We start from the raw sequence: 18,998 nt of genomic DNA, 5'->3' as shown, positions 1-18,998 counted from the left end.
TGACTCACGGTGCGAGCCAATGTTGTGAATGTTCGGGGATTGCCCAGCCCCTGAACATTCCAGCTTAGGATTTTCATAATTCTGGGCGGAGCTGATCAACAGCTTCCGCCGAATCCGATGAGTGATGACGATCAATACCTCCACACTGTTTCTTCGGTAAAGATTTATCATCGTCTTCTGCCAACACATCTTGCTCATTATTGGAGAATTTCCTCTTCCCAGCTATAGCCTTGTTAGAATTAGACCCTTCAAGTTGTTCCGTTGAAGTTGCCTGTTTGAGATTTCCAGCCTTGACACCCTTGTATTTTTTAGGCTTTTCAGTATGGAGTTCCTCCACTCTTTTGGAGGAGCTATAAGAGAAGGGTATTTGTGTGCATGGGGTACAAAAGATTAGTGGAAATGACTATGTCATGCAAAGAATCTTTAAGGTAGGGGCAATTGACATTTTTATCACTAGTTGGTTTGGTAGAACGTACCTTTGGGACGTGGCCTTCTACAGATGATGAAGGGACAGCTGTCATATTTCCATCCGTAATTGCAAAGGTTGGAGGGGCCTGTTTTAACTTAAGCTAAACAAGTGTAGAGGGCTCATTAAAAACCTTTTGGCTCTTTGGGTAGGACATAGTTGGAACTTGTACCTTGTTCTGCTCATTACTGCTAAGGTCGGAAGTAGTCGCACCTCTAGCCTCCACATCTTGCTGTATTTGATGCTGACTTGGAAGAACAGAAGTGATCTGCATACACACTCTTTCACTAGATAAGTCAGGCCCAGTGATCTCATTTGTTGTCTTCCCGACACTATAGTGGGGCTGAGTAGTAAAACTTTGAAAAAGTTGTCCTCCTACACATTTCTCGGGATCAGCTGTCGCCTCAACAGTGCTTTTGACTTTTTGAACTCGGTTACTATTCCAAACTATTCCGGTGGCAGCACGGCGTAATTCATCACTAAACTCCAGCCTCTCACCGCCGTCCAGCTCCATATCTTGTGCCCCATTGATTGCTGAAGACGTTAGTTCGACGTTCAGATTCGGTCCGTCGGACCTAGGACCTTGAAAGAGTTGTCTGGCGACTCCTTTAGATGACCCGGTCTGCTCAGAAACGGTTTTACTCGAGTTAGCATCGACTTTAAAGGTCCTCAACTTGAGAGGAGTAGCCCTGAGCGCCTGACTGTATGGCCAATCTTCTTCCTCAAACTCTTCAGGGGCTTCTACACACTCCTCATGAACATGTCCCAACTTTCCACACCAGTAGCAGAAATTTGGCACTCGCTCATACTTGAATGAGACCCATGTAACTTCTCCTCGACCATTCTTGATCTTGACCCCCCGTAGAAGCGGTTTGTCAATCTCCACCAGCACCCTTGCACGAACGAAGTTACACCATGAGTCAATAGCTTCCTTGTCAACTTCCTGCACTATCCCTACACTGCTAGCCACTTTCACAATGGATTCTGCATCCCTTCTGTTAAGAGGTAAATTTGTGATACGCACCCAGAATGCACATTTGTTTAATAACATATCATCTAGATGTTCATTCCCTTAAATACAGTGCAAGATTACCAAGTTCCTCTCAAAGTGCCATGGTCCCTCCCGAAGCACCCTGTCCTTATCTCGTTTCGCCTCGAACTCACATAGGAACAAGCCGTTACCAAGCTCTTTTAACTGGAAAGCCTTAACCCTCCAAGCCACCATAAATGCTTGGGCCATTCCTCTAAGATTGAGAGGTTTATTCGCCATCACCCTCCCAACCAGACTCGGTTTCACAGAGGTGCCAGCATCCCGTTTCTGCTCCGAACATAGATCAACAATCTTATCCTCAGGATCTGTCAATTTAATTTTGGCCATTTGGGCTTCAATATGGGACTCTATGACTTAAGTGGAATCAGAAATTAAGGTAAGATCAATTTAGCTTTGGTAAAATTGGGAGGCGAAGATAGAAGGGAAAGGAAGGTAGTAAGATTCTGGAAGAGGTAAATGTCTGGAAGAAGAAGAGAAGAGGAATTAAAATGAAAAAGAAAATGAAGATTGAGGCCACCAGGGTAAGATCCTAACACACAGCAGAGCTGAGGGAAGGAGGAGAGAGTCCACAAGGGCAAAAATTAATATAGTTTATAAATGTGTTAGTAATACCTAAAACCAGCTGGTAAAAATTTCTCTTATAGGTAAGAATAAAATGTAATGTAAAAGTGGCGGGAAATTGGAAGCTGATGCATCTCCTCCCTCGAAGTCGCTCTTTCTACAATTCCCTTGTTGAATATACCCACCAAAAAAGCCTCGAGAAAGGCAGAGCAGTTCACGCTCAAATTATAAAGCTTGCTTCTTCTTCCTCTTGCATATACATTGCAAATAGTCTCGTCAATTTTTACGCCAAGTGCGGCCATCTAACCAAAGCAAGGCTTGTTTTTGATCGAATTTGCGACAGAGATGTGGTTTCATGGAATTGCCTAATCAATGGTTACTCAAAACAGGGTTCTTCAGGCTCCTTCTCCTTCATCATGGAACTTTTTCAGCGAATGAGAGCCGAAAATACTCTCCCAAATGCCCACACTTTTGCCGGTGTTTTCACTGCAGCTACCAACTCCTGCAGCATTTTGGGTGGCCTTCAGGGGCATGCTCTTGCCATCAAAATCGCCAATTTTCATGATGTGTTTGTCGGAAGTTCTCTTCTTAATTTTTATTGTAAGGCTGGATTGCTTGTGGATGCTCGCAAGGTGTTTGATAAAATGACTGAAAGAAACGCGGTTACTTGGTCTACTATGATTTCTGGTTATGCAATTCACCGGCTCTCCGGAGAGGCCTTGGAAGTTTTTGAATTGATGCGTGTTGAAAATGAGGATATGAATGAGTTTGTGTTTACTAGTGTTCTTAGTGCTGTGGCTGTTCCTGAATGTATTGATGGTGGGAAGAAGATACATGGCCTTGCAATTAAAAAGGGGCTTTTGTTATTTGTTTCTACTTTAAATGCACTTGTTACAATGTATGCTAAATGTGGGAGTTTAGATGATTCTCTTCAATTGTTTGAGATGTCAACTGATAAGAATTCTATTACATGGTCAGCTATGGTTACTGGTTATGCTCAATTTGGGGATTCTGATAAGGCTGTGAAGCTCTTCTCTAAGATGCACTCTGCTGGAATTTATCCCTCTGAGTTCACCCTTGTCGGAGTACTTAACGCTTGCAGTGATATGGCTGCTGTTCAAGAAGGAAAACAAGTGCATAACTATTTACTGAAGTTGGGATTTGAATCCCAAATGTACATCATGACAGCTTTGGTTGACATGTATGCAAAATGTGGTTGTACAGAACATGCTCGGAAAGGATTTGAGTATCTACGAGTAGCTGATATCGTCGTGTGGACGTCTATGATTGCTGGGTATGTACAGAATGGAGAGAGTGAAGAAGCTTTGAACTTGTATGGTAGAATGCAAATGGAAGGGGTTTTGCCTAATGAGCTGACAATGGCTTGTGTAATAAAAGCTTGTTCAGACATTGCTGCTTTAGAACAAGGCAGGCAAATACATGGTCATATGATTAAGTATGGATTGACTTTGGAAGTTCCGATTGGAAGTGCTCTTTCAACGTTTTATGCCAAATGTGGGAGTCTAGAAGAGGGGAATCACGTCTTTTCAAGGATGCCAGAGCGAGATGTACTCTCATGGAATGCAATGATATCTGGACTTTCTCAAAACGGGCATGGTATCGAAGCTCTAGACCTCTTTGAAGAAATGCGAGTTGAGGGAACAAAACCGGACAGTGTTACATTCCTGAATGTTCTCTCTGCGTGTAGTCACATGGGAATGGTGGAGAGGGGGTGGATGTATTTCAACGCGATGTTTGATGAATTCGGTATACTTCCAAGAGTAGAGCACTATGGTTGCATGGTTGATCTGTTGAGTCGTGCAGGGAAGCTCAATGAAGCAAAAGAATTTATAGAGTCAGTAACCATAGACCATGGCTTGTGCTTGTGGAGCATTTTGTTAAGTGCCTGTCGAAACTACCGTAGCTACGAGTTGGGAGCCTATGCAGGGGAAAAGTTAATGGAGTTAGGGTCAGAAGAATCGTCTGCTTATGTGTTATTGGCAAGTATATACTCTGCGTTGGGCAGGGCAGAAGATGTGAAACGGGTGAGGAGCATGATGAGAATTCGAGGAGTCAGTAAGGAGCCTGGGTGTAGCTGGATTGAACTTAAGAGCCATGTTCATGTTTTTGTTGTAGGAGACCAGAAGCACCCACAGATTGGGGAAATACGGGCGGAGATTAAGAGATTAAGCAAAGAAATGAAGGATGAAACTTACCCAGCTGCTTCTGATTTAGCTCTTATGTCTTCATGAAGTTGGTATGGTGCATTTCAAATAATTCAATTCATTTGCTAGTCAATAACGATTTCTTTTTTCCTTTTTTCCCCCTTTTTGATGCTATAGGCACTCATTATTCAATGATCATTCAATTTTGACCCTCATATATATACATCTTTGAGGAGCAGACTGCTGCTTCTTTTATTCGTGACTTTCTACTCAGGCCAAAATGACGTTGTTTTGGTCATCGAGATGGGCAAAACGACGAAACATCTTTCTCATGTGTTGGGGTGCAATTGCACCACTACAACAGATTTGCTCCAAGTGGTTTGGAACTCCTTTTAGAATGGTTCCTAAGATCCTGAATGTGACTTTCCGGAGAAGAGGATGGGTTGGCTGATGGTGGGGACCTCGGAGACTCCATGGAAGCGTGGCGGACGGTGGCTGGTCGAGGAGCATAATGTTGCTTCATTTCCATTTTGTCTTCCTACCCAAGCTAAAATAACGCCATTTTGGTACTGGCATGGGCAAAAGAATTATGAGTCGAACATCATCTTTCTCATGTGTTGGTTGCAATTGCAGCACCCTAATATATATGTTCCATGTACTCCTCTCATAATGGTTCCTCACGGCCTGTAACTCCTCTCGTAATGGTTTTTGACAGTCGGGAATGCAACGGTTCCATGTACTCATCATGTCTCTGTCTCTCTAGGTTTAGAAGCAGAGCAAATTTTGAACCATGCTGGTTTTTCATTGGAAATTTTCTTGTTGCAATGTTGACGCTAGGGGTGTTAATGAGTTAGGTTAGCTCCCATACTATTCGAACTTGCTCGAGTTCGGCATTGGCTTGGGACATTAATCAGTTATCGACTTTAAGCCTTTGTTTGGGAGTTGGGAGGTTAATGGAGGTGAGAGTTAATGGAGGTAATGGAAAGGGAAGGGAAGTGATGGAAAGGAAAGTTAAAAATTAACCTTGTTTGGGAGTTTATAGGATGTAAATGAGGTTAAATGTTTAACTTTGTTTGGGAGTTTAAATCTGGAGGGGAAGGAAGGTTAAATTTACTCTGCAGAGACAAGAAATTTTAAAAAAGTTTACGTTACTCCCGAGGTTAGAGTTTGGAGGTTAGAGGAAGTAAAGATTTAACCCCATTAACCTCCATTGATTCTAAAAAAATAACTCCCAAACAAAGGTTAACTTAATACTTAACCTTCCATTACTTCCATTTACTCCCATTAACCTCCTCCCAAACAAGGGCTAACTCTCAACTAATCAAGGCTTGTAAAAAACATTTAATGACCGCTTTGAAGATTTGACTAATCTAAAAATTAGTAATTTACTTTACTTGTAAAAAATTAGTAATCAAGTGATTCTGAATTTGGTTGACAAAGACCCCTCGTGCTATGAGTCATTTACTTTATGTGATAATTTGCTTACAGTTGCTGCGCTGCACAGGCTAGATCTTATGCCTTTTAAGAAAATCTACGTGCATGATAAATTGAATACAGTGCAGCTATTGGTGCTAGGAAATTGTTGGATGTCATCAATGGAGCTATCTTCTATGTATTATTTGAAGGAAATCTTAGCTTGAGTTATAATTTTAATCCATGCTTCAGATATTTCAAAAGTTCAAGATGATGAAGTTGGTGATGGAACAACTTCAGTTGTTGTTTTGGCTGGGGAGCTTTTGAGGGAGGCAGAAAAGCTAGTGGCAGCAAAGATTCACCCCATGACAATCATTGCTGGTTTGTTCTTAACTTTGGACTCCAGTTTCTATTTCTTCTACATCTTTCTCTTCTCCGCCCCCACTTTCTCTATCCCAATCCCATTATTATATCTCTTTGCTTTTCTCATCTTGGGTAGTTTGTGGTTTTGCATGAACTCATTATTTAGGTCAACGATTGTCTGGCAAAATCAGAATTTATTGGGTCTTCCAATTATTTTTTTTCTAAAAGGGTACTGTGGCTATGTCTTAGTCATGTCATGTTTTTGGAGTGATATATCTGGTAAATGTGTTAACCAAAAAGAAATATCGCCTGTTTTTGAAACTGCTTTGAACAAAAGAATAATAGGAGTTAGAAGGTCCTATATACTAATACGTGGTTGTGGCGGATATGAAGGCCAAAGTTAGTGAACCTATTTCTGTTTTTCTCTCACTCTGATGCTAACCTATCACATTGGATATCTTAAGTGCCATTTCTTGTCTTTTTATTTTCCTCTTTTTTCTTTTAGTGTAAAATGCCAAGTATTCGACCATGCTGTCTTAAGTGTCGTTTCTTGTCTCTCTTTTTTTCGCTTTTTTCTTTTAAGTGTAAATGCCAAATATTCAACCATGCTGTCTTAAATGCTGTTTATTGTTTTTTTTTTCTCTCTTTTTTCTTTTTAGTGTAAATGCCAAATATTCGGCCATGCTAAATAAGAATAAACCTTTGCTTGTGTGACATCATATATCACAATAATTTCTGTTTGATTGTCAGGTTTTCGAATGGCTTCAGAATGTGCTCGCAATGCTTTGTTGCAAAAAGTTATGGATAACAAAGAGAATGAAGGTCTTCTCAGTCACTCATGAAAATTGTTCTTTCTAGTGCCATTAACATATGCTGTTTTTGAGTTGATCTGAAATTATAGAGAAGTTTACTTCATTTTTTGTTGTTACATTTACATTATGACAAGCATATATGAATTGCATGTGTTTAACTACTGAAGTTTTGGCTTTAATTGTTCACTCACTTGGACTAATCCCTATCTGATGTATGTAATCATTGGAAAATGCAGAGAAATTCAAGACAGACTTGATGAAAATTGCAATGACTACCTTGAGTTCCAAAATTCTATCTCAGGATAAGGAACATTTTGGAAAGCTCGCTGTAGATGCTGTTTTGAGGCTAAAGGTGAGCAATGGATAATCATTTCTTACTTCTATGTAGTTTCGTTATTATTTTCTAACTTCAGAATTCATGTGAGGCAGTAGGGTGAATACTCCCTGTTTCTTTCTGTTTTCTTGTGTTTATTCCAAAATACTACCTGAATGCTTAATTTTATTCTTCCCTTGTAATTTATTGTGCATTGTTTTGTTTTAAATTGCCTGCATGGTGTCAGTTTGACAATGTAACATGCCCCTCCCCTCTCCACTTTCAACTACTGATCATTTGTATAAATTGGATATGCAGGGCAGCACAAATTTAGAGTCTATCCAAATCATCAAGAAGCCTGGGGGGTCACTTAAGGATTCTTTCTTGGATGAAGGGTCAGTCTATGAACTTAAACTTCCTAATTATTTATAGAGATTTTTCATGGGTTGTCAAATATACATCCTGGTTTTAGTCCATACTCCTGTTTGCTAATTGTCACAGATAATAACAAAAATTATTATCGAGCCACCTATTAAGCTTTTAGGTTAAATTGTTTTTTGACATGGTATCAAAGTGTTTTAGACCAAGTGGTTGAGGGTTCAAATCTTGACAATGACAACTCCATTTGTTACTGGAATTTCAACACATGACGCTTCAAGCCCAAGCTGTATTCATGTGTCTCAGAGATAGTAATAAAAGTATTATTGGGCGTTACCTGTCAGCTTCCTTCACACTAATATTCAATTTCAACTTCTTGTTTTAGTTATTTGGCAACTTTTGCTTGTAAATCTATCTCTTTCTTGTAAATGCTGTCTTATGATATAAGAAGTAAAATGAACCCTTCTATCTTCCCAAAACCTATTGATATCGTATATGATATTCAGTAACTTTAATTTTTTAATTTTTGCTCCAGATTTATTCTTGACAAGAAAATAGGTGTTGGGCAACCAAAGCGCATAGAAAATGCAAACATTCTGGTGGCAAATACTGCAATGGACACAGACAAAGTGAAGATATATGGTGCACGTGTTCGTGTTGATTCAATGTCTAAGGTTGCTGATATTGAAGCAGCTGAGAAAAACAAAATGAGAGAAAAGGTGGATAAAATAATAGCCCATGGGATTAATTGCTTTGTGAACAGACAGTTGATTTACAATTTCCCAGAGGAACTTTTTGCAAATGCCGGAATACTTGCAATTGAGCATGCAGATTTTGATGGAATTGAACGTTTGGGTTTAGTAACTGGTGGAGAAATTGCATCAACATTTGATAATCCAGAGTCAGTTAAGCTTGGGCACTGCAAGCTTATTGAAGAAATCATGATTGGTGAGGATAAATTGATCCACTTTTCAGGTGTTGCACTAGGTCAAGCATGCACAATAGTACTGAGAGGTGCAAGGTATTTTATCCAAGCTTTTCTTTCCAATATTTTTGTGCTGCTTATGTAAAGAATAAATGTATGATGTGAAACCTTTAGCTTAGTTGTAAGTGTAACTGCCAGTTTTGGGACCAGAAGGTCAAGGGTTTGAGTCAAGAAACCAGCACATGCTAAAGAAAGGAGAAAGGCTGCATATGCTTGGTGACACCCCCCAGTTGTTAACAAGTGGGATCTCATGTATTAGGGGGTGGCACGTCTTTTTTTTATATATTAAAAGATCAAAAGATATTATGCTAATAGACTTGGGTATTCTGATCATCTTGTGGTTGTGGCTCACCCAATATGTTCTGAAGATGTTAATTTTTTAGCATTAGTGCTTTTTTTTTGTTAGGACTAATAATTACTTCTGAGTTCTGATATTCTAACTTTATTTTCCTTTGCTTTTGTTATTTGTTCTGACTGATTTAGAACTGTCTTTCTTCTAGCAGAAAACATCTTTTTTCTTTTGTTTATTTGTTTACAGGAAGAGTAGGAAAAGCAAACTTCATAGGATGGGACAAATAAGTCCACACTTGCTTTTGCGGCCAAAAATTCCATTTTCTTTTCATTTGTTGGCTGATTTAGTTCAATTCGCGAGATAACCGTATTAACTCAATACTTGTTAAATATTGGTTCAGCTAGCAAGATGGACTATTTGGTCCAAAAATGAAAGGTGGAGGGGTATTTGGTCACAAGTTATTTTGAACTTATTATTCCCAGTTTGCTAAGTTTTAGAGTGTTTTTTGTACTATTGTCCCATCCTGTCTTTTTGAAATTCACATGTTGCTTATTTGCTTATAACTCGCCATGAAGCAAATGTTGGGCTTTGGAGACTTATAGATCTACTTCAGCGATCCAACTTGTCATAGTAAAATATCCGTATAAATATAGGGTTTCTTGAGGAGTAAAATATAGCCTCTTTCTTTGTAATCCGTATCTCTAAAATCATAGTAAAATATCCTGGCTTGGTAGTGCCCCCAGATGTAGTCATTCAAATTGAGTGGCGAACTGGGTAAACAATTCTTGTGTGTTTGTTTGTGTTTCGTGTATCGTAATTGCATTGGTTCCTAACAGCAAATATGATTCCTTTGATAAATTTTATTGGTTGTAATTTGAACTTGGTCAGTTTTTACTAGTGTGGATTATTCGTTACATTTAGCGATTTACTTTGATATGAATTTTTTTTGATGGTCTTTTAAACCTGATTTGTGATACTTCCCACTTGTCAAAGAGATCATATATTTTTTTTATTACAGTTGCATATCCATGCAAGTGTATGCATGAACTTTGAGATATTTCCATTTTCTTATGCCTTTTTTAACTTTATAATTGAATTTCCACTTATTTAATGCTTCCTCTGCTGTTAATGTCATTACATATTGCAGTCTCATGTCCTTGATGAGGCAGAAAGATCTCTGCATGATGCCTTATGTGTGCTGTCCCAGACAGTGAATGACAGTAGGGTTTTACTTGGAGGTGGATGGCCTGAGATGGTGATGGCAAAAGATGTTGATCAATTGGCCCGAGAAACTCCTGGAAAGAAGGCCCATGCTATTGAAGCTTTCTCAAGGGCACTTATTGCAATTCCAACAACTATCGCAGATAATGCTGGTTTAGACAGTGCTGAAATGATCTCACAACTCCGAGCAGAGCACCAGAAGGAGGGATCCAATGCTGGGATTGATGTCCTCATTTTTCTGTAAGTATAATTGGGCTTAAGCATGCATCTGCTTTATCTATATGCACTTTGTGATGGTGCAATGGCGGCACAGTTGCCACATGCATACTCAGGACTGTCCCATATAAAGTTGCACTTTCTTTTGACATTCTGAATGTTTAGACTTTAGCATAGGTTTACTTCTGCAAAGTAAATCTTTCAATGTTGGTATTGTGTAGAAATTTGATGGAAGCCAAAATACTTCATTACTGATCATTGGAGCATTCTAAGGCTATGTTTGTTTTAGAGGATGAAAAGGAGGGAGGATGAAGGTTGCAATATTTAAGGGTTGTATTTAGACACAAATTTGATGTAAATACATCCCTTGAAAATTGTCCCTTCTATCCTCCGTCCTTTTCATCCTTGAGAACAAACATAGGCTAAAATATTGAGGCAAAGGCTTATAATGAATTAATGGTTAAAATGACACCTAAACTCGGGAGATAGGATCGGTTCACCCCAAATCAAATTTTAGGTATCAACTCAGTCCTCAAGTTGTTGACAACTTAGCCGAAATGCAATCAGTTTTTCATACTTAAAATTTGGGCTAAATTTTCAAATATTGCAAACTTGAGGGCCAATTGATGCCTAAAATTCTATTTGAGCTAAATTCATCCTGCCTGCCAACTTTAGGGGCCATTTTGTCCCTTAATTCGGTTTGTAATATGATATGTGCAAATGCATCTTGTTCCAGACTTTGATCCCTGCCATATTGAAAATGTTTCAGGTGGGAGACATGCTTGAGCTTGGGATTTGTGAGGCATTCAAGGTTAAGCAAGCCGTTCTACTCTCTGCAACCGAAGCTGCTGAGATGATTCTGAGAGTGGACGAAATCATTACTTGTGCCCCAAGAAGATAGAATGTGAGAGAGTAATTGGATTGATTTGTGTTGTACTTCTCTTTTTTCCTTGGTAATATAGTACTGCACTGAGATTTAACTGCCAAAGATTCTGTCCAAATTTTGTTAGCAGCAGTTGTGTTTGGGAAATGAAGCCCTGTACTATATTGCAGGGTTCTAATCTGATTGTTTATGGTAATCTTTACTTGGTTTGGGTTGGTTTGGTTTATTTAGAAATATAACAGTCACTGACACGACTTTATTTCACGGTTTCATGTGATGGTTCATGTTAGCAGACTCCGAATCATTCCGGAATTAACGCTTTGTTGTTGTTGTATAACGCTGTTGGCTGATGTTTATTGATGAGTCTATATTAACCAATGGAGTTTTCGGTCATTTTTATTGCAACTTCATTTGAAGAATTTTTCATTTGAATGAAAATTTTAAGAATGTTAAGCAATGAAATGAAATTTCAAGTTCAGAATTTAGAAAAGATGTGAAAGATATTTTACCAAGAATTATCTATAATCTTAAATTCCATTTAAATTGTATTAATTGGCAAATTTATTTTGTTCAAATCAAGTCATATGAATACAAATAAGGATAAGGATTTATTTGATAATGAATTAAATTCATGATACTTTCTAATTATAAAATGTATGGTTTTCTTGTTTTATTGCTCCACTGCAGGAATTGTGGCTAATGGCAGAAAAATAATTTTTGGCATAAGGAATTGTTGCCATTTTTTATTTAATCCAGCTGAAATACTGAATCCTGTTGGTAATTCCGGACTTACAAGAGGAGAGAAAAGCATAGGAGATACTATGTACATTTGGTAAGAAGGAAAAATACAAAAATATATTTCGAATAAAACAATAATCAGATTTAACATATAGAGCAAATTCATGTGGACGTACTTATTGTCCAGGTACTATATTTATCAAGAAAAATAATTATCATTCCTATCAAAAAGACTATCGAAATTTAAGGGTTGTTATACACAGCCTCAAATTTCCACCCCTAGTCCCGTGAAAGGACGAAAATGCCCTTTCATGGGTTAAGGGTGGGAAAATGCTATTTCTTTTGCTCTTCCGACACGAGGGCGTGTGGCTATCACGCCTCACCTTGTGATCGGGCGTGTAGCTATCACGCCCGACCACACGGTGAGGCGTGGGGCTATCATGCCCGACCACACGGTGAGGCGTGATAGCCACACGCCCGCGTGTGGGGAGGGTAAAAAAAATTAGTCCGCTATTGAATTAAACCCGTAAATACATGTTACATGTTCAAACTACACAATTTTAATTAAAACCCGTAACAATAATATAAGTTCATGAATAAATATTAACTAAAATTAACAAAATAAAATTTACAACAACTAAACTTAACTAAAATTTACAACATAAAAAATTTAGTTAAACTAAATTAAACAAACAAAAAATTACAAAAATTTAATTAAATTTAACTAAAAATTACGGCATTTTAACTCGGATTACCCTTTAACAAATAAAATATAACAACATAAAACAAAAAGATAATAAATTAATAAACATAAGTACATATAATATCAAAAGTGTTAAAATGTAATAAGTTCTAATAAACTCATCGTCATCCTCACCCTCGCCATCACCACGAGCTGCAGACTGACGAGCTGCAGACTCTCGCAGTACTCGGGCTACCACATCCAAATAGTCCTCCTCAGAATCGCTATCACGATCTCGGTCATCATAATTCGTCGCCGCCTCTGCTCCACGAATATCGGGCTGATCCACAATCGGACCCCCTCCGCACCTGCTCCGCCGCAGCCCCTCTCCGCCTACGACCCGATATATCAATATCACGCATTCTCGTATGCCGTGGTGTATCCTCCTCCTCGTCTATATCTAGACGACGAGCAGATGACGGGACGGATTTCCCCCGATAGTAGGCCGCTCCGTCTACAAAATTACACTAAATTAATCTAAAAATTTAACATATAAATTATAATCAAATTAATATCAAAATTTCACATATAAATTAAACCCCAAATTAATCTAAACATTTAACAATTTAATTAAAATGTAAATATAATTTTTTTTTTAAAATATTTCAAAAACCCCTCGGGCGTATGAACATCACGCCCGAACCATAGGTCGGGCGTATGAACATCACGCCCGACCTACGGTTCCGGCGTATGAATATCACGCCCGACCTATGGTGCGGGCATGAGGCTATCACGCCCGAACCACAGGTCGGGCGTGATATTCATACGCCGAAACCGTAGGTCGGGCGTGATGTTCATACGCCCGACTGCGATTCTGGCGTTTTTGAAAAATCGCCTACAGATTCCATTTTTAAGCTTAAATCAAAAAACAAAAACGGTAAATCTTATCATTTTTGCTTTCCCTTTACGGTTGTTGTTACGCTCCATGTTTTGGTTCACAAATTAGTCCGGATTTGATCAAAGAGTGTATAGGGTGTTTGAAAGGTTTTGTGTTTTTTCAAATTTTGGGTAAAAGGTAGTTCGGTCTTTTCACGGGACTAGAGGTGAGAATTCATGGCTGGGTATAGTAATTCACAAATTTAACTACACAATTATTTTAAAGGCAACACATTTTTATTTTATTAGATTTTATGTATTATATTTCATTATTTCTCGCCTTTCATTTAGTGTAACACCATTCATCCAGTGTAACGTTTATTTTTAGTTTTAAGAAAGGTAATTGTTTCATTTATAAATAAATTACACTCATTAGTATTATTTTTAGCACAATGGCTAAAAGAAAATGGGTAAATTACACTCATGAGAGTATTTCTAATGGTGAAAAAACAAGAGAGACTGATTTGCAAATAAAATAATGTTGTTGAGTGTCTAACCAGTGGAATGAATGAAAAAAGTTTGTATAATTTTGGAAGGTGTCCAAATTTAGATACGGACCTCTTTGCTGATTTCAGATGTTTCTAAGAATGACTTTGAATCACTTTATGATTTTTCTTTAAGCCTTGTTTGAGAGTTTGGAGGTTAATGGAGATGGAAGTTAAAGGAGGTAATGGAAAGGGAAGGGAAGTGATGGAAATGAAAGTTAAAAATTAAAATTGTTTGGGAGTTTATAAGATATAAATGAAGTTAAATTTTTAACTTCGTTTGGGAGTTTAAATCCAGAGGGAAAGGAAGGTTAAATTTACTTTGCAGAAACAAAAATTTTAAAAAAAGTTTATGTTACTTCCATTAACTCCCAATTCAGAGATTAAAATTTGAAAGTTAAAGAAAATAAACATTTAACCCCGATTAATCTACACTTACTCTAAAAAAAATTCCCAAACAAAATTAACTTAATACTTAACCTTTCACTACTTCTGTTTAGCAACTCCCAAACAAGAGCTAATAAAGATTAATATTGAATTATTATTTATATTTTTGGACAGAAAAAAAGTCTAGAGCTGCGAGTCGGTCACTGGACATGGTTTATTAAAGCGATCGTAATCGTCATAACACCTGACCTCGATAGTGCTTCCACGCCTAATCATCCAATCCACCCCATCGCATCCATTTCTACGTACACTACTCATAATTTGAAGTTCCATTTCTGATCTCTGATAGGTTTCTTCTTCCCAGAACGCCTCTAATGGTGCAGAGTTCTAAGTTCGATCCTGATCGTGCTCTTGCTCACAAGTATCCTGAGGTATTGTTTTCTATTCTCTATTATAGAAACAAAATATTGATTTTTCTCTATTCACAAGACTAAATACGAATTGTCTTTATTGGATTTGTGCCTTTCTGCACTTTCTTCCTGTTCTCTTGAACGTTGGAGCAGACGACGTACTCCTACACTGAAAGGTAGATCACTTATTTTATTTTTTTCTTTGTTCAATTTTCCGCAATTTCTTTCCAAATCGATGTGTCCGCTGGGCCTGATTTTGTTTTATTTTTCATGAATAGAGATGCAGTGATTTATGCCTTGGGTGTGGGAGCTTGTGGTAGGGACGCCATTGATGCTGATGAGCTTAAATTTGTGTATCATGAAAATGGGCAGCAACATATCCAGGTGCTTATTGCCTATTTAATTCTTTGGATTTTGTGTAAATTATAATTTCAGTGTTGATGATGTACAATAAACCATCAAAATAGAAATGATGTTGTCACATATTTCATTTTGCTCATCAATTTTTCATAATTTGAATTTATGAGCTTTCAACCATTACTTTCTTTGTACTTTGTGTAGTCGACCATTGAATCAGTTTCAGAACAACCATTCAATGAAGATGGCATAAGATGTAACAGATTTTCCTTATATAAGAACTAACTTTTATATCATTATATTTATGGATTTGTAGGTCTTGCCAACATTTGCTGCACTGTTTTCACTTGGATCAATGGAAGATGGATTAGATTTGCCAGGATTGCAGTAAGTGGTCATTCCCATTGGATAGTTAGGGTTTGGATTTGTTAATGCCCAGAGAGGTCAATTTAGGATGTTATGTTATCTCCACAAGAATTGCAGTGAACACCTTTATCATTTTTTATATATTATCGTAATGTACTGTACCGAAGTGTTGATTCATGTTCGTGTCAGGTTTGATCCGCGTCTTCTACTGCATGGACAGCAATACATAGAAGTTTACAAGCCATTTCCTTCAAATGCATCTGTGAGTGTTATTGTGTTGAAGTACATGTTAGCTTTAGCAATATAAGTCATAGTAGGCATGCTATATTGATATTGATTTTCCTAATTTTGTCATATTACTGGATAAAATATCTCCAAGTTAGTTTCAGTTCTTATTATTGTTTCCTTTTTATGTAGCTAATTAACAAAGTCAGCCTTGCTGGATTGCATGACAAAGGTCTGTACTCATTAGCTGAAACTTCCTATGAAAATCTTGTTTCTTTGTGCATTTAGTTTGATAGGAAGCTCATGGCAGCATAGGTGAAAATTGGGAACTCAACATTTTGTCCTGAACTTACATGTAGAAATAGCACGAGTAGTGGTGTATCCCTTTGTATTATCATGTTATGCAGTTCTATCAGGGCCTAATTATATTAAGAGATTCAAGTGAAACACAGATCTTGATGTACATCTGCATGGAAGTTCACACCAAATGTAGAAATACTGTTGACCTTAAATTGTGATAATGATTTCTCCTAATAATTCAGGTAAAGCAGCTATTCTCGAGATCGAAACAAAAAGTTATTTGAAAGAGTCTGGTGAATTGTTATGCATGAACAGGTCAGTTCATTCTTGAAATTTCTGATCTATTTACCATGTATTTGATCTCATATAAGATGGTATTCTTTTGTGCTCTGCAGGTTAACTGCTTTTCTTAGAGGTGCTGGTGGCTTCTCAAACTCAGGTCACCCGTTTTCTTACTCTAACTATCCAACCAACCAGGTCCCAGTGGTTAAAATCCCCAAAAAGCAACCTTTTGCAGTATTTGAAGATTCTGTTCAACCATCTCAGGCAAGCAGTACAGATCCAATAACTGCCAGAACTAGAATTGGGAACATGGATCTAGAGAGGAAATATGTTATTTCTAATTATAAAATTCATGATAATTGAGTGTGCTACTGAATATTTAGTGCAACGTTTGGTAGGCAGTAAGAATAAAAGTTTCTATGCGTGCTTGAAAAGCTTTGTTGCAGTATTTGAAGATTCTGTTTAACCATCTTAGGCAGGCAGTAGAGATCCAAAAACTACTGGATTGAGAAAATTCGGAACATGGATACTGAGAGGAATTGTATTATTTCTAAGAACAAAGATTCATGATCATTGAGTGTGCTACTGAATATTTAGCACAAAGTTCGGTAGGCAGTAAGAACTTAACTTTCTATGCTTGCATGAAAAGCTTAGTTGCTACCTGTGTTGTCTCTGCTGCTTTTGGCCTCTCATAGTTCAATCTCTTTAGCTTCTAAATTTTTTATGTGTCTTACCTGATAGAGTTGTATCTTATTCCTTATCCGTCTTAATAGAGTATAACATACTTATTGTTGAGTTTCATGCTTTTTTGTAGGCATTGTTGTATAGGCTTTCTGGTGACTACAATCCTCTGCATTCAGATCCTACAATTGCTAAAATTGCGGGGTAGGTGTACATGTCAATGTATTTTTTTTCTTGTTTATATTATGGTGGCTGTGATTTTGCTTCTACGGGTTATGATACAAAGGTCGGAAACTAAAGTCAAGATACGTGTTTATAGTCAGGAAAACATAAGAGGAAATAGAGTGAAATTTTAGGACAATCACTTCTACTGGTGATAGATGTTCACTAATATATCCTTTATTTCGTCCTGATTTCATCATCCTTTTTATTTCATATTCAGAGCTCATTAGCTCGAACCAAACATGCACAGTTTGATCACATCTTCTCGTGCTGATGAGGATCCACATTTTGATGTATTTAAATGGCTTCTATATGTAGCTATGCATATGTTATAAGGGTAAAACACACCCATGGCCCCTCAATTTTGGTGTTACTTGCATGATGACACTGAACTTCAAAATCAGACATAAAAGTCCAAATGATCGTTGACCACATGAAATGCTGATAAATCACACTCATTTTAGTAACATGATGGCCCTCAACTTTGAGGTTACTAATATGATGACTCCCAAGGAGTATGAATTTCTTGTGGTTCACCAGTATTTACCCTGCTCAACGGTCAATTGGACTTTTATTTTAGTATATGTTAAGTTCAGGGATTTCTACATCCGATTTTGAAGTTTAGGGGTCATCATGTTAGTAACACTAAAGTTGAGAGGCCATTGATGTATTTTACCTATGATATTGCAATTTCGAATTGTTTATTTCCGTGTTCACTGATCATCCTTTTGTTGTATAGACATTGGTCTTACCTAGGCTCGAAAAATCAGTGAGAAATTTTCTGATCTGGGTTTACTGTCTCATGTTAAAGATTCTCTCGTCCAATATTGCATGGGCTATGCACACTTGGATTTGCAGTTAGAGCAATCACCAAGTGCATCTGCAGAGGAGATGCAACCAATATTAAAAGCATATCAGGCCGATTCCTTTTACATGTGTATCCTGGTGAAACTTTGGTCACAGAGATGTGGTTTGAAGGCTTGAGGTAGAATTACTGAATTAGCAAATCATTAAAACACAAGGATTATATTTTTAGGTATTACTTCAATGTTTACTGAGATAGCTGTTGTAATATGCAGGGTCATCTATCAAGTAAAGGTAAAAGAGAGGAACCGGGCGGTGCTGTCGGGCTTTGTAGACATTCATCGGTTAGCATCATCACTGTGAAAAATAGTTTCACGGATAATTTCAATAAGTGTTTTTTATTCTCCTAATATGTTGAAGACTAAAATAGTTGAAAAGAGAATTATCACCGTTAAGTTAAGCATGACGTGTGGCGTATGTTGCACAGACACTCTTTGTAATAGCTTTACTGCGTCGTGTTCTGATGATTTTGGAGGTTCTTTTCTTTGCTTTGCTTAGAATACATATCATATTAATGTCAACCAAGGCCGGTCCTGACAATTTAGAGGTATTGGCAAAATAAGCAATAAGGATCCTTTTAATAATAAAAGGCTATACAAAATTTACTAATTAAAAGGTAAAAGTTGGGCAGGTCCTTTAATTTTTTTTATCAATCGGTTTTCAGAAATAGGTACTCTTATATGATTTTATCACTATTTATATTAAAAAAAATAACTTTAATATATATAAAGTTAAAAAATATTTTTTGGACCCCCTTCGGTCCTAGGCCGGTGCATCCCGGACCTAGGTTCAAGGCCGGCCCTAATGTCAATTAATACATTGGAAAGAAGAATGTTTAAGCCATCAAGTTTTTTCAAATTTGGTTAATTGAGTTCCTATTTGATACATTGAGTCCTTGAACAATTATGTTCGCACATTAAGTTCATTCTTGAGAATCTATCTAT

At 37.4% G+C, this 18,998-nt stretch overlaps 3 protein-coding genes across 4 annotated transcripts; all 3 read left to right on the top strand.

Moving 5' to 3' along the window:
• Positions 1-1,338: 1,338 nt before the first annotated feature.
• Positions 1,339-11,338, top strand: LOC136201462 (T-complex protein 1 subunit beta-like). The gene is made up of 8 exons (XM_065992127.1): positions 1,339-1,471; positions 5,909-6,037; positions 6,770-6,841; positions 7,068-7,183; positions 7,463-7,539; positions 8,058-8,543; positions 9,947-10,260; positions 11,006-11,338. Exons 1-7 carry the CDS (start codon positions 1,444-1,446, stop codon positions 10,011-10,013), a joined length of 975 nt encoding a protein of 324 aa, XP_065848199.1. The 5' UTR covers positions 1,339-1,443; the 3' UTR covers positions 10,014-10,260; positions 11,006-11,338.
• LOC136201461 (pentatricopeptide repeat-containing protein At2g33680-like) lies at positions 1,470-6,036 on the top strand. 2 transcript variants are annotated; one of them, XM_065992125.1, is made up of 2 exons: positions 1,470-4,335; positions 4,421-4,830. In XM_065992125.1, exon 1 carries the CDS (start codon positions 2,207-2,209, stop codon positions 4,328-4,330), a length of 2,124 nt encoding a protein of 707 aa, XP_065848197.1. In that variant the 5' UTR covers positions 1,470-2,206; the 3' UTR covers positions 4,331-4,335; positions 4,421-4,830. The 2 variants fall into 2 exon arrangements, with proteins under 2 accessions (XP_065848197.1, XP_065848198.1); XM_065992126.1 differs by lacking the exon at positions 4,421-4,830 and adding an exon at positions 5,909-6,036 and having other exon boundaries at positions 1,555-4,335.
• A 3,188-nt stretch (positions 11,339-14,526) lies between the features above and the next one.
• On the top strand, positions 14,527-18,540 carry LOC136200834 (enoyl-CoA hydratase 2, peroxisomal). The gene is made up of 11 exons (XM_065991310.1): positions 14,527-14,778; positions 14,911-14,933; positions 15,036-15,141; positions 15,431-15,501; positions 15,670-15,742; positions 15,898-15,937; positions 16,248-16,320; positions 16,401-16,551; positions 17,102-17,172; positions 18,002-18,175; positions 18,270-18,540. Exons 1-11 carry the CDS (start codon positions 14,722-14,724, stop codon positions 18,355-18,357), a joined length of 927 nt encoding a protein of 308 aa, XP_065847382.1. The 5' UTR covers positions 14,527-14,721; the 3' UTR covers positions 18,358-18,540.
• The last annotated feature ends 458 nt before the right edge of the window (positions 18,541-18,998 follow it).

The sequence above is a fragment of the Euphorbia lathyris genome, chromosome 7 (genome assembly GCF_963576675.1).
Source record: "Euphorbia lathyris chromosome 7, ddEupLath1.1, whole genome shotgun sequence".
Lineage (NCBI taxonomy): Eukaryota > Viridiplantae > Streptophyta > Magnoliopsida > Malpighiales > Euphorbiaceae > Euphorbia > Euphorbia lathyris.
This window is presented reverse-complemented; position numbering and strand designations above follow the sequence as displayed.

What these genes read in the sequence shown, in the direction of transcription:
- LOC136201462 (XM_065992127.1), top strand. Translation starts at nt 1,444, where the DNA reads ATGGATTCTGCATCCCTTCTGTTAAGAG. An exon ending in CCCCATGACAATCATTGCTG is followed by an intron (nt 6,038 to 6,769) that starts GTTTGTTCTTAA and finishes TTTGATTGTCAG; the next exon opens with GTTTTCGAATGGCTTCAGAA. An exon ending in ATAGTACTGAGAGGTGCAAG is followed by an intron (nt 8,544 to 9,946) that starts GTATTTTATCCA and finishes TACATATTGCAG; the next exon opens with TCTCATGTCCTTGATGAGGC.
- LOC136201461 (XM_065992126.1), top strand. Translation starts at nt 2,207, where the DNA reads ATGCATCTCCTCCCTCGAAGTCGCTCTTTCTACAATTCCCTTGTTGAA.
- LOC136200834 (XM_065991310.1), top strand. Translation starts at nt 14,722, where the DNA reads ATGGTGCAGAGTTCTAAGTTCGATCCTGATCGTGCTCTTGCTCACAAG. An exon ending in TTGCTCACAAGTATCCTGAG is followed by an intron (nt 14,779 to 14,910) that starts GTATTGTTTTCT and finishes ACGTTGGAGCAG; the next exon opens with ACGACGTACTCCTACACTGA. An exon ending in TTAGATTTGCCAGGATTGCA is followed by an intron (nt 15,502 to 15,669) that starts GTAAGTGGTCAT and finishes TGTTCGTGTCAG; the next exon opens with GTTTGATCCGCGTCTTCTAC.